Raw genomic sequence first — 15664 nt, forward strand, 5'->3', positions numbered from 1 at the left:
CAATACCTAGTCCAGCTACACTGAAAAGTATTTAAAATAATACAAGGCTAATCTAATACATGACGCTCAAATGGACTAAGTGTCTCTGTATGTATGTAAAATGTGAGTGGGAGACAGGCATAATTATAGTAAAAAACTGGACTTGATCGCCATAGTGAACATTTTTAAAGTGTTTGTTTTTGTTTTGAAATTTAAATGGATTATTTAAAAACGCAATATTCTTCATTATCAAATTAAATTTTTATCTGTGTTTTGTTTGTTGTTAATTGTGGATAGGGTCAAGTTTAGAGTTAGAGTTAGGTTTAAGATTATGTGTTTAATTTCTCAAATGTCCATATTTGAATATGAACATTTAATTTGAAAAGTAATATATTTCATAAATCCGTGTAGGCCTATATAACGCTTATTAAACACACACGTCTCGGTCCTTTACAAATAGGTTATTCACTAAGGTCAGTGCAGGACCTGGCAGGGACGGCTAGCTCTTGAATACAGATAAAAATTCAGACACTGTTTTCGAAAATAAAGAGGGAGTAATCACTAAACTTACTCGTAAGTTTAAATTGTAGAAAAAAAAAATAAATTAGATAAATTAATTTAACACCGAATGAACGTAAATAAATGAGTGTATTATAGAGCGGAAGATAAGAGCTGTATAAAGAAAACGTTAATTATTTTTATAGAAGTTAATTATAAATATAATTTAGACACATTTTTTAAACAATCTATTGTCATCAAATATATACTAGGTAAAACTTTTTTTTTAATTGGGTCAGTAGAAGTGATCTCTTTTCCAGAAATCGGAAATAGCGAAAAGTAATACTTCCGTTCACCGGAAATCACTCGAAATTAGATAGAATCAAGAGAATTTTAATTCATTTGCGAGATTAACATATCGTCAAATAAACTGAAATTGTACTAAGGTTATCAGTATTTTAGAAACCAGAAATAAAGTTAAGTACAAGTTCCGTTCATCGGAAGTTACTCAAAAATTTTACTTAATCCAAGTCTAAGGTGTTATACTTAATTTTTAATTTCTTCTACCTAACTGAAACAGTATTCAAGTTATCGTGTACGTGCGAAAAAAGAGAAACTTATTTCAGTCATTTGCCGAAAAGCTTTTAAACTTTGAATGAGACATACTTATGTATAAAAAAAATTCCCTATGTTAAACGCAGCACAAGTTTTTAGGTTTCTTTTTTTAACAACATAGGGTAGATTATTAAGTAGGCTAACACTTTCGTTTACCGGAAATCATTCAAAAATAATACAGAACTACACATTTGATACAATATTTATTTGAAATGAAATTTCGTCAACATAACTGTAATAGTACTCTAGTTATCGAGTTCACAAACATATGGACGCACACTCACACAGAGGTACGGACAAAATTGCAAAACTAAGTTATTTCTAATTCAGGTATGTGTTCGATTCAACTACCTCCTCTATAAAATAATAGTACAAGACAATGAATACATTAAATTTATACATAATTATTAAAGTGTTTAAATTAACTTCATCGCATAACAAACACAAATACAGAGTCGCAAAAAGGGTCAGGTTTATATTAAAGCCGTAGCATCAACAGATGAGGGGTAACTACATCGAATATGTTAGTAAAGGAACTGTCAAACAATGTTTTATCCAGTTAAAATAATGCAATATATTGGAATATGAGAAAAAGAGAGAGAGAGAGACAGAGAAAGAGAGAGAGAGAGTAAAAGCGCAGAAATAGAGGGTGACACCCCATCCAGTGTCTAGAAATAAAGCAAGAATAAAGCAAGGAAGGCCAAGGGTACAGGGTTCAGTACAGGGTTGTTTTAGTTAACAACAGGTCTTAAGATCAAACTCGGTTTCAAAAAGAATTGTTTGAAACAATCGCTCCTACGTTTGTAAAACATGTGGATTAGGAAAATGAAAGAGGTAGCGACGACACAGGAAGGAGCATATAGCTGTTTGACAAGTAATAACATACGTAAAGACGAAACGTTGTTATCGGAGATTAAAGTCATTGACTCACATATCAAGACGATTGCAACTCAATTAGGAGAAGCTGGATGTTTTGAAAAAATTATGTCATGGATAGATAGGTTATGGTCTGAAGTGTGCAATTCGGTTTGCCACTGTAGTAGTTGCAAAAAGTACAATAGTATAGTTTGAGTGTTATAACTAACAGTTATATAACTAACCAACGATTCACATCCTTTTATAATATGTTGCAATACGTCACAGCTATTATTCGTTTTTGAAATTATATTTATGCACCAATACTATGCAAATAAGTTAATAATTTGATACTTTTTTCTATACATTTAAAATAGCATTTTAATGGTTTTTAAAAAAAATTAGCTTTTATATAGTATGTATATATAAGGGCAATATAATAATATGTACATTGACGGTTGTGTGGGTTTTCTCTTTTAATATGTATTTTATACTTTTCAAATATTGTTATCTTTCTATATGTACATAATATAATAAAAACTAAACAGGGTTAAAATATTAATAGTTATAACGTCTATGTGTTAATGTTTTAACTGTACAATTTTAATGTTACAACATTTTGAATTATATGTAAAAACATTCCTGTCTAAAAATAAAATGAACATTCTCAAGATAAAAATGCTTTGTCATCAACGATGTGTTAGGGGTCATCCATAAATGACGTCACACTCGTAGGGTGGAGTGGGGGTCCGTAATTTTGTGGCGATGTGTGATGAGGGGGAGGGGGGGGGGGGTTTCAGGTGTTGCGACGTCACATTTTTGCATTATAAAAAAGCAATGTTAGAAAACGAATGTTAGACGTTATTTCGCGTTTTAGATAACTGTTTTAATAAATTGTAATATTTAGACAAGATTTTGGAAAAATATCGATGTTTAAAAAAAAATTCAACTGCAATTTTGAGGGGGGGGGGGTTGTAGGTTGAGGTGTGACGTCATTTTAGGGGGGTCTGGCTTTTTGTGACGTGTGACGGAGGGGAGGGGGGTAGGTACAAAACGTCAAAAAAAAGCGTGACGTCATTTATGGATGGCCCCTTATGTTTGTGTAGCCTACACCAAAATTAAAATACTTATGGTATACTTCCGATATTTTTAACAATTCAATTTAAAAAAAACGGTATATAATTTCACAATATTTGATATAGAATGATGAAAGATGAAGATGTTTATATTTGATTCATGATATTCAATGTGCGTGTTAGGTATGTGTGGGCATACTTATTAACTTGCATGATAGTACTACTGCTAGTATTAACATAATGCTAATACTTATAATAATAAATACTTACACTATTATAATTACAACTAATAAAAATCACAATAATAATAACATAAAAAAATATTATTTATAATGTTAATCATGAGATTACTGGTAAAAATGGTAAAAGCATAATATAATAGTAATATAATAGTATAATTAAAAATAATTACACAAATATCAATGTTAATAATAATATCAATAATAATAATAATTATAATAATAATAATAATAATAATAATAATAATAATAATGGAATAAAAATTATATTGATTATAATATAAATAAAAAATAATGCTGTTAATGATACAGGCAATTACTATAGCAGTTATAATAATAACACAAATAAAGTACTATTTTAATTCATACTGCTATTATTGTAATTTAATACTATAGCGTGTACAATAACTGATTTCAATAGCTAAAACAGAAAACAAAATTATTTTTATTAATAGCAATAACAGTTATTTGAAGTGCAACACGTAGCCTAACATATTTAGTTTTCCCGTATGCTATTTATAGTAAGTAGGTCACGAACCAAGTCCATTAAACTTTGGCCGGTGTGTTGTCCTGCTACGAAACCTGTTACATCGATGTTCACCAGAATACTTTAACACAGTTGAAGCTGTGGGTGTGTGTGTTAAACCAACAGCAGTCTTCTAGTAAGTAGCCTACAACAAAAAATAAATAGCCTTACTATTACTATGTAGATAACACGACGCTACGATCACTATAGTCGGATAGTGTGTTGTGCTAACAATGTATTTGCTAGTGCCGGCTAACGAGGCCAGTGTGTCAAGCTACGCTGGGATACAGTGTATTGATCTAATCGGGGTACAGCAGGCGTATACATTTTAACATTGCTAGCCCTGTATACTTACATTTTTAACTTCTTAAAGGATGTGTGAATATATTATATCTAGTTAACACATATAGGGGGTCATCGTCACACTCGTAGGGGGGAGGGGTCCGTAATTTTGTGACGATGTGTGATGAGGGGGAGGGGTTCAGCTGTTGCGACGTCACATTTTTGCAGTATAAAAAAGCAATGTTAGAAAACAAATTTTAGACGTTATTTCGCGTTTTAGATAACTGTTGTAATAAATTGTAATAGATGTTTTTAAAAAATTCAACTGCAATATTGAGGGGGGGGGTTGTAGGTTGAGGTGTGACGTCATTTTAGGGGGGGTCTGGCATTTTATGACGACGTGTGACGGAGGGGAGGGGGGGGGAGGTAAAAATCGTCAAAAAAAGCGTCATTTATGGATGACCCCCAGGCCTAATATGTGATAATTTAGACAAACAAAAAATATGTATGTTAGAATATGGCCAAACATTCACCACCTAGATCTAGATCTAGACTAGATCTAGATGTAATACTATTTAATAGCATTCCTATGAAAAAAAAAAACGTCGTTTGGAAATACGTAGGGTATAGGTCACACTCTGTAGGTCATGCTGTGACCTTTTTGACAATTTGTACTAACGGGGGTCGGGGCGGTAAATAGGGAAAGTGTAACACCATGTTTTTCTTTTTTTTTTTCCTGCATTACAATGATATTTTAAACAAAAGTTGAACTGTGTCACAATAAAAAAAAATTGCTTAGGTTAATTTCCTTAACAATGTATCAAAGTGTGTAATCTTGACTCGTCCGAGTTATTATTTACAAATAAATAGCAGTTTAAAACAAAACCCAATTGAGAAATGGAGTTGAAGGGAACACATGCTATTATTTTGTCGGAATGAAGATTTAACTTTTTGTGACGTCATGTGACGACGAATAGTACGGCTTGGTGGGTGAGTAAAAATTCTTAAAAGATGGACGACCCCCCCCCCCCACACACACACACACACTGCACCCCCAATGATTTTAAAAAAAATGACACCATTTTTTAGAAAATTACATGCTGTGGCAGGTGCATCAGTTGTATAGTACAAAAAAAAAGAAACACTTAGTTGCTCCTTGCCTGTCAGAGGCGTAGCGACCCTTCCCGGCGCCAGGGGACAAACTTTTGATTTCCACACCCCCCCCCCCCTCAAACTTTCAATTTGTTTTTCCAACCCATTTTGGCGCCCCTACCTCCCCCCCGCCCCCCTCGCCACGCCTCTGTTGCCTGTATAAAGGTATATAATATTGTCACAGACGTCTACACCTAATTTTATATTACATAACAAATAAAATTTACCCCCACCCTCTCTGACAAAATCAATTATTCAATTCAGGACTAAATATTTTGAAAACCCCACCATTATAGACTATATTATCTATTGTTACTTGTTCCGTTTTTTTAATAAAATATCTATGTGGTTTTTTTTAGATTGATTTTAATTTTACCCTACAACAATTTATCTCATTGCTAATTAAATAAAAGGCCTTCAAATTCTGATCCCTGTCTCAAGATAGTTGGACGTTCTTCAGTTTACCCAGCTATAATGAATACCTGACTCATGTTACTAAAAGTATAGGAAGTATGGCTTAGTACTGACCACACTATCCCTTCATATACCAAGGTAGAAAAAAACAACAATAAGAAATATTATTATATATGTAAGGAGTCGACCCGCGGAGCAGTATACGCCGATATTTAGTTGTTTTATTTTCTACTTTTTAGTAATTTATAATTTGTGAATTCGACACTACCAATGCTGCCACCGAAAATATTTGCATTAAAACACTATCAGTAGCTCGTTAAGGACGATACCCCCACCCTCCTTCCCCCCAACCCCTCCCCCACCCCCACCAACCCCCTCCAACCTCCTCTCCGTCACCGTTAGTTTCAAACTAAATTATCTGCCCCTAATAGCCTTCACTACGATTGTAAACATTTAGCGTGAACCACAGCTCTCGAGACCGGTGGGGGGGGGGGGGGGGTAGTGATATCACTAGAGAGGAAGAGAGGGTGCTGCTAGGCGTACTTACGTCTCATTAGTGGTGTCCCGCAAGGTCCCCATGAACAGATATATATATATATATTTAGATAGATTCTTCATATTTTGTGAATTCGACACTACCAATGCTGCGACTGAAAATATTTTGCCTCAAAACACTATCAGTAGCTCGTGAAGGTCTATTATCCTCACCCTCGCTTTCCACTCATCTCCCCTCCACCATGGAAGAGTGACGACAGTTTACAGACGACAATGACAAGATCAAGCAGAACGTGTTATTAACTCCCCCTTAGTTTAAAATCGGATATAAACTAAATTATATGCCCTAAATAGCCGTCACTAACTCGACACGATAGTAAACAGCTCACCAGACTGGTTTTGGTCTGTTGAGCTTTCGTCTTGGTGGTGTCTCGCATGGTCCCCATGAAGAGAATTATATATATAGATTATTCATAAGCTACTACATAGCATATTTTTAAATAATAGTATTCAAATATTTTTTTTTTCAGAGATGTCAGATTCACAAAGTAAAATCTTTCTATTAACTGGTAGAACCGGCAATGGCAAAAGTTCAACCGGAAATTTCTTTCTGTCTGGGCTGTATTTCCTCCCACATAGTAGTCTATCTGATGATACGAGAATACTTCGCTACTCTGCTACAGTTACAGGCAGAGCTATAACGGTGATAGATGGAACTGGTATTGGGGACATTGGAGAAGATCTGGCTTGTAGTGCCGAGGATTTGTTGGAAAACACAAGAGAAGCTTTACAAGATGGCGGGTTTGATGTCCTGGTGTTTGTTCTAAAGTACGGCGTGAGATTCACCAAACAAGAGAAAGACGCCGTACAGAGGGTTAAAGACATGTTTGGTGAGGATGTGTTCAAAACACGAGGTGTCATTGTCATGACGTATGGGGATAATTTTCAACTTGACAACGAAGATGAAAATGTTGAATTTGTTGACTGGTGTCGTAGACAGACAGGAGAAGTTGAAAATCTTTTTGAGGAAGTTCAGTATAGGATTGTTTTAGTTAACAACAAGACCAAAGATAAAACGGCAACCCGGGAAGAATTTTTCGCTCTAACAGATAAACTTAATATTAGTACTTATACTATAACTGACTTTGACAAAAACAAAACTAAACACGATTTTATCGTCGTCAACGAGAATCGTCCAAAGCATATTAAGGTAGTCAAAGATTTCATCGCGACTGTCCATGCACAGATAAAGAAAAACTACTTCACATACGCCAGTGATAGAAAGATGTTGGTTTCGGAACTTGAAACGTGTAAGAAGCAATTAGAAGAAAAGTTAGAACTTATACGATATGAGGATAAAGGCACAAAGATTCTTCGTGATCTCGAAGACAGTTTGTCACTTGAAGTACTAACACTGAATTCGAAACTAAACGGTTTAAGAATTAATATAAATCCTGTCGACGAAGATCGAGATGCTGATTTGAAAGGCAATGGTGGACCTAAAAAACCGAAAAAAGACGTGTGGGTAGTTTGCAAGACGATAGGTATCCTACTTGGTGGAGGGTTTGTTGTATACTTTAGTTGCAGTATTCTGTATCGTTTGTATAGACACCGATTTACTGATCCTGCCGCCCCTAATACAATATGGACTTATGGACGATTTTCTCTGAGCCGTTCGCTCGGAGGCAAAATGACAAGCTTGTTGTCATGGAAGTAGCTCAGAGCTTATACAATCAAGGGGGTGATCGTATGGTTTTTTTTATAAAAAATTCATTATTTATTTTTTCTTATTACCTCTGCAATCAATTATCATTAAAGGAAGTATTTTGGTTGTGCAAGTTTATTAAAACAACATATTTAAAAAAAAATTACCTACTTCCCTATGGGTTTGTCTATTTGTAGCCTATGTTGAATCTATGGATTTAACCGGTGGGTAGTTTGAGAACACAGTTTAATTAATGTAATCAAATATTATTAAATATAATATTAGATGATGACTAGTACAATGTAGCGCCTAATGCCAAATAATAGATATTTTATACTTTTGAAAACTTTAAGCTGTCCTTGACTTATGGTCAAAATATGATGCTAGTCTAAAAGTTTCAACTCTAGATACCTTGTAATTTTGTTCAAGTTAGCTTTTTGCTGGGAGTTTTTTTTTTCTTTAAATTTAAATTAAGCTTTATATTCTAACTTAATTTAGATTAAACAATATGATTTCATCATTCTCAAACGTAAGTAGACTTAATGTGTATTCTGTGGTATCCGTCCCTATATAATTGTATTTTAAAATATCAATAACCAGAGAGGCTACACCTGAAATGTGACAACATAAGAACATTTTAAAAAATGATTTGTTTGTTCTGTCTTACTAGTCTATCTAAATAGAAAGAAAAAGAACCATTGATTGTTTACACTTTTTTTATAAAATCATTCGCCGTGTAATTACAAACTGCTTCCCAGCAAAATACGCAGGTTCCTTTTTCTTTATACATATACGTTTTATGATTTTAATAACCAATAGGCTTATAAACCTGTATTTGCATACGAGCTAGTCTTTTGTATTTTATTGATATACAAGAAAGTATTTCTTATACGAACCAGGGATCACATAAAAAAGATTAATACATAAAGATAAAATGCAATATATTTATACACACTTTTGGCATTGTTACGGTTTGCTGATTTTATTTTTATAACATGGCGTGATATAAATATGATGTTGTAGAATGACTTTTGAATATTTAGGTATCCGGTTGTTTATTGGCATCTTTAACTTTGGGATGATTTTAGCTCAATGATAAAATTTAGGTTTTTTAATGAATACAAATCACACAGCTGTCCAGAGTTCGTCTAGTTATTGCAGTTACCTTGTCTGACGGTGGGCCGTGACCTGCTGATCTGGTAGGTTGTAAACTTAAGTGCCTGTAGGATGTCACGTATAACGGCAGTATCTTTACGTGTTATCAGCTGTACATGCAGTAGGCACCCATCAGCTACAGTCTTTCACCGTTTAACTTTACACAATAAGAAAGGAATCTTATCTAATAGCTTCTATGTTATTTTTTAAAAATAATTTTTTAATACATGTAATTCTTTAATTTAGTTTCATGTATTTCTTATTATCAAAACCACATTAAAGTACACGTTGGGCGTACATACGCCTCTGTTTTCTGATACACAAATTAAAGCATCGTTCATCTATTCTACCTTCGAGTTCATTGTTGCCCGATCCCTGGCCTACTAAACTACTTTGACACCTCAGTCATAGCCTATTAGACTTCTTGGCTAAATTGCTGATTTCGTTTAATACAATTTATAGGTATACAATTTTCGTTGACATTCGTGAGTAGTGAAGTAGTTTACAGACGTGCGTATTAAATAATTTTTATGACGAATGTTCTTAGACTTTGTTTTAACTTTCGTCTGTCTAAGTCAGCATTCTGCTTATATAAATGTATTTATGTTGAGTCTTGTTAAAAACAAAAAAATTTACTTATATGAATAATAAGCAAAAGTATGGTGGGCAATTTTGAATCAATATCACTTTCAAGATAGACAATAATGTGGTTAGAAATAACATCATCAAATTGTGCCAAAAGAATGGAAATTTCTACAGACAATTTTTAATTCGGAATTTAACTGATGTTATAGAGGTAATTACAAGTTGAAAATGCATCATTTTATGGATTGTAAAATTCTTACATTTTATTTAGAAAATACATTGTTAGTTAAGTATGATGAATATTTTTTGGTTAAAAATTATTTTTAATAGTTTTTCGTCATGAACTGTGTTTGTACCTAAATTTTAGAGGATTTATTTAGTAAAATTATATTTGAATGTGATAATGAATGTATATTGTGATAATTCACGTTTTAACGTGTAACCTGTTATGCCGAAATAGAAACCAGGTCTTTATTATTTTTTCATTAAATATTAAACTAATTTATTTAAATAAATCTTTTATAAACATGTGTCTTTTAAAACTTTAAATATAATACCTAAGAAAATATTTTGCACGATATTTGAGTTATTCATCAATGTATACAATCATGGGCGTTAGTAAAATAAATTTGTTATCGATAAAATATGTTTTTCTTTTATGTATTATAAATGCTATTTTAAATTCATGTTTTAAAATTTGTTTAAAATAATATTGGAATTCTTAGCTCATCATGATATTGAATAATCTACAGGCCTAAGTGCTAATATCTATAAATTTGTTTCTATCATTTCTGTATGTACTAATAGAAACAAATTAAGTTTCAACCGTCCAAATTTATATTGTTTAATAATCGTTCTATTTAAGTTTGCCTTTCAAACAAAGAAAACTATTTACATTGGCGTGAACTAACTTCTATGAAGAGAACCGATATTCTTGAGTATGTTGTTTTGTGTCAAAATTGTTATTAGTGTGCACACCTATGTAAATGAACTCCAACATTAAATGATTCATTTGGGATCATTCTCACATAACGTCACACTTTTCTGTCAAGTTTTAAATCCCATCCCACCACCGTCACAAATCGTCAGAAAAAGCCAGAGCCCCCCGCCACCGTCAATTTGTAGTCGCTCCTCACCCTACAGGCACCCCCCCCCCCTTAAATATGTTGGATAATTTCTTTTAAAACATAAATTACTTTTTTTAAATTATTAGCTTAGCTCAGCCACATTAAGTAGTATCAATGAATTTACAAAAATGCAGTTTCTAAAACGCGAACAAACGGCTAAAATTTAGCTGCTTACAATACTTTTTCAAAATGCAAAAGTGTCAAGTAATACCCTTTTCCACTCATCACACATCGTCACGAAATTACGACCCTATCTCGTGTGCGTGTAATGTCGTTTATGGACAAACCTTACATAATAAAAGTAATACAAGTTTTAAACAAAAGTCCTTTACAAGACACATTTATTCAAATTTACAAAAATAATTTGTGGCAAACAAACTAACGTTGGATCTAAAATTTAAAAATAAAAATATATAACTGTACGTATAGAACTGCAAATACAGAAAGATGTGCCTTTCTTGAAAAAAAAACATGCTATTATGGTGCAGCCTTTTTGCTCTGCCTTAACTAAATTTACCTTTATGTTGATGGACACAAATGAACAACTTCATTGGGAAATCTCTTGAATGTTCTATTGCACTTTTTAAAAATGTGTCTACTATTTAACTCGAAATACGTGTTTCCTAAAATAAGCGATCTTTGAGTTACGATCTTTGTGCTTTGAAATACGAACAATTTCTTCCAGACCTCGTTTATCTACCCCACCGCTCCAGAAGTTCCGATTGCCCCTTCCCCCCCCCCCCTTCCACCATCTCTCACTAGTATGAACTCTGAATGAAATACGACGAACCGGTTCAGCGGGCTTGACAATTCATGGAATAACAGCAGGTCTTGCATCTAAGGTATTTAATGACACCTGTCTAACGTTTTTCCTCGAAAATGGTTAAGAACAGTGAAGAGAAAAGCACTGACGCATAAATAAAATACAGCAGATTTTAAGTTCATATTATGCTCAATAATGCTCAGTAATCTTTAGCTACATTCCATCAAGATGTTAATTGATACATTGCAATATTAAAAGTGTAACTTCATCAGATATCGTTATTTAGCAGCAAGAGTTGCAATGGCACTTATATTACAACCCAACTTGTACAGGTTGTTACGTCTCTAAGAACAAAATTATAATAGATTGACGACAGAAGCCTGTGGTTGTATATAACACATTTATTGGGTCTAACTACCTCACGATCGTAACACACAGAGAGGACGGAAGTAAATGCACAAGGGACATCACTCAAGATAACAATATAAATATAATACTAATACAGAAGAGTGAGTTCCCTTGACCTCACAATTAACTCAATCTATTACATCCCTTTACCCTTAGAACACAATAACACATCTCTCAATAGAACAATTGATAGTATCCTAAAATCACCAATTATATTGTAACATGAACATTATGGTAGATTACATCCTTACAAACAATGCACAATATGCTACAACATAATCAAAATACAAAACAATGATGTCAAAGTCCTTTTGACCTTTAGAATCATAGGTCTAACTTATTTGGGACTTTGATTGTCCTGCTTGACCTTCTCAGTGGCTTTTGATTTGGTGACTCAATATTCTGACCATTTGGATTCTCTATCTCAGGAGGTCTAGGATTTAAATTATTAACTCCAGAATTTACATTTTCTAACTCTAGACAACTTGGTTCACTCATATCAACAGAACTTGGTTGTGGAACAAACTGAGTTGGTGTGAACTGATCAGACTTGGTGGGATTGACAGATTCACACTTATTATCTGCACAAGTTATTTTTAACTGGTCTGCATGTCTACGGACAATAAGTCCATCATTTGTTTTTACTTTATAAGACACAGGTCCTGTACATTGAACAATTTGACCTGGTATCCATTTTTCCCTTCTCCCATAGTTTCTTAGATACACATTCTCATTAACACCAAATTCTCTTTCAATGTGTGTTCTGTCATGATTTACTTTTTTTTAATTGGCATCTGAAAGTATTATGCTGTTATTCAGATCCTTGACTGACATAGATTTCTTTGATTGATCAATTTTCTCAGGTAATCTGATAGTGCTTTTTCCGTAACCAAACATACTGTTTAAAAGTAATATCCTGGACAATATCACTTTGCAACTGTGATCCAGTATTTGAAGTGGGTGTATTCAATGGCAAAAATCTTTTTTTCTTTTGATGTTACCCTTTTAGTTTCTGTAAGTGCTAATGATGTTAGCAACGTTGTTTGATGATCACATTCCTTCTTACTAATGTATTCTCTTTAAAACATTTGAAATTGCCATATCACCATAATCATTTATTAAGTTACAAATACTTTGTTTAGGCAACTCTGACTGATAATGGACTGCATCTTCTCCATTTTTTATATTATCTTCACAAAGGTTTTTATTTCTTATTTAATATGGCCTTAATTCATCATTCACAGACTCTTCAGGCCAACCATTTTTACAGTACTCATATACTTTTATTAAGCACTCATCTTTTTGTGTTTCTCTCTTAATATCATTCACATTTATATTGGAGTTATCCATGATAGTGAAGAGAACAAATACATCTTCTGGTACATAGCTCAGGCTTTGGTTTTTTAAAGGTAATCTACTAAGACTATCTGCACTATTCTCAGATCCAGGTTTGTATTTCAATTCATAATTGTATGCAGTTAGTGTGATAGCCCATCTTTGAATTCTTGGTGAGGCATGCTCAGGTAGGGTTTTGTTTTCTCCAAATAAACCTAGCAATGGTTTATGATCTGTAAAGATGGTGAACTTCCTACCAAACAGAAACTTATGAAATTTCTTAACACCAAAAATGATGCCTAAGCCTTCCCTATCTAACTGAGAATAATTTTTCTCAGCCTGGTTCAAAGATCTACTGGCAAAAGCAATGGGTCTGTCACCCTTCTCATCCATGTGGGACAAGACTGCTCCTACACCATCTGGTGAAGCATCACATGTTAATATAAGTCTTTTCCCTGGGTCATAGTGAGTTAGTAAGGTGTCAGCAGACAAAGCCTCTTTTGCTGTATTAAAAGCAGCTTCTTGTTGTTTACCCCAGTGCCAAGTTGCATTTTTCTGTAGCAGCTTGTACAGTGGTGATAGTTTACCAGACAGATTCCCTATGAACTTTGCATAGTAATTTATCAAGCCCAAAAAAGCTCTTAGCTGTTGGGTATTTACAGGTTTGGGTGCTTCTTTAATGGCTTTTGTTTTCTCAGGTTGAGGTCTGATGCCTTGCTTGCTTAATATATAACCAAGAAAACTAATTTCTGTCAGCATGAATTGACATTTATCTTTGTTTATCTTTAAACCTTTTTCACTAACAATTTTCAAGACTTTATCTAGTGTTTTAAGATGTTCAGTGTCATTCTTACCAGTTATGTACACATTGTCAAAGTACACACAAACATTTGGAATGTCCTTAAAAATACTGTCCATGACAGCTTGGAAAATTCCAGGGCTAGATGATATACCAAAACATAGTCTTTCATATTGGTAGAGTCCTTTATGTGTGTTTATTGTCGTATAGACTTTTGAATCTGGATGCAGTTCTAGTTGAGTGTAAGCATGACTAAAGTCTAATTCAGTGAATTTGTCTCCTCCTGCCAAATTCAAAGAAATTTCCTCAATGTTAGGTATAGGGTACCTATTTAGCTCTATTTGCTTATTCAGTGTAGTTTTGTAATCTCCACAAATTCTTATAGAACCATCCTTCTTTAACACTGGCACAATGGGTGTCGCCCAATCGGAATAGTCTACCTTCTTTATAATGCCATTAGATTCCAATCTACTTAGCTCATTTTCAATTTTATTCCTCATTGCATAAGGTGGAACTCTAGCTTTGCAGTATCTTGGATTTGTGTCTTTAATGCTTATCTTCACTGTTCTATCATTTAGTAATCCAGAGTTACCAAAAACACATTTATTTTCAGATATAACTTTATCTAGTGAAGTAAGACTAGATTCTTTTACATTCTTCAATGAACAAATACTCTCCCAATTTAACTTAAGATCACTTAACCAGTTCCTACCTAGTAATGGCGGTCCATTTCCTTCAACCACAAGAAGAGGAAGTTTAACACTTTGACCATTATAACTTACATGAACCATACACTCTCCTATTACCGGAACATTGTCACCAGTGTATGTTGTTAGACACTTGTGACACGGCTGTAGAGACACTGATCCTCCTGTGACAGCGTCAAAATCTTTCTTTGTTATGACTGTTAGAGATGCTCCAGTGTCAAGTTGGAAGCTAATGCTCTTACCGTTGATATTAACTTGTACATTGATGGGAGCATGACTTATTGATTTAACAGAGAACAGGTTGAAATCCGGCTGCAAATCAATTTGAGCATTTTCACAGGTAGAGTGGTTCATTGGTTGGGTTAGGTAGTCTTGGTGAGAGTTAACATAGTGCTGCTTTTGGTTGCGGTACTGTCTTGACTGGCTAGATTTAGCAACAGACGAAGACTTTGCAAAGCAGGCCTTGGCAATGTGACCTTGCTTACCGCACTTATAACAAGTTGCTAACTTGAACTTGCACCGATGAGATGCATGGGGACCTTTGCATCGATGACATTTTTGATAATTATTACTAGATTTAGATCTAGGATTTGAACGAGCAGGCTGTTTAGCATAAGTTGGAATGCTCTGATGGGGTTGATGTTTATTGACTAACCTGCTGTTTACTGCATGGATCTCTGAAGGTGCTAAAGATTTCGCCGCATCTGATGACTGCTGGATTGAAGTTGCAAGTTGTATTGCTTTTTCTAATGTTAGATCTGACTCGAGCAGCAACTTTCTTTGAATATCAGGGCTGTTTACACCTGTCACAAACTTTTCACATAGTCTGTCAGACAGCGTTTCTCCAAATTCACAGAATCTACTTAAATGACGTAAAGCAGCAACATATTCTGATATTGACTCGTTTGGTTGACGAGTCCTACTGTCAAATCTAGCTCGACATAGAAAC

At 33.9% G+C, this 15664-nt stretch overlaps 1 protein-coding gene across 1 annotated transcript; it reads left to right on the forward strand.

Moving 5' to 3' along the window:
- The first annotated feature begins 3801 nt into the window (after positions 1–3801).
- Positions 3802–7864, forward strand: LOC131938159 (uncharacterized). Its single transcript, XM_059296077.1, has 2 exons — positions 3802–3924; positions 6662–7864. Exon 2 carries the CDS (start codon positions 6664–6666, stop codon positions 7846–7848), a length of 1185 nt encoding a protein of 394 aa, XP_059152060.1. The 5' UTR covers positions 3802–3924; positions 6662–6663; the 3' UTR covers positions 7849–7864.
- The last annotated feature ends 7800 nt before the right edge of the window (positions 7865–15664 follow it).

The sequence above is a fragment of the Physella acuta genome, unplaced genomic scaffold (genome assembly GCF_028476545.2).
Source record: "Physella acuta isolate Inbredline_101_S28 unplaced genomic scaffold, ASM2847654v3 ptg000235l, whole genome shotgun sequence".
NCBI classification, from domain to species: Eukaryota; Metazoa; Mollusca; class Gastropoda; family Physidae; genus Physella; species Physella acuta.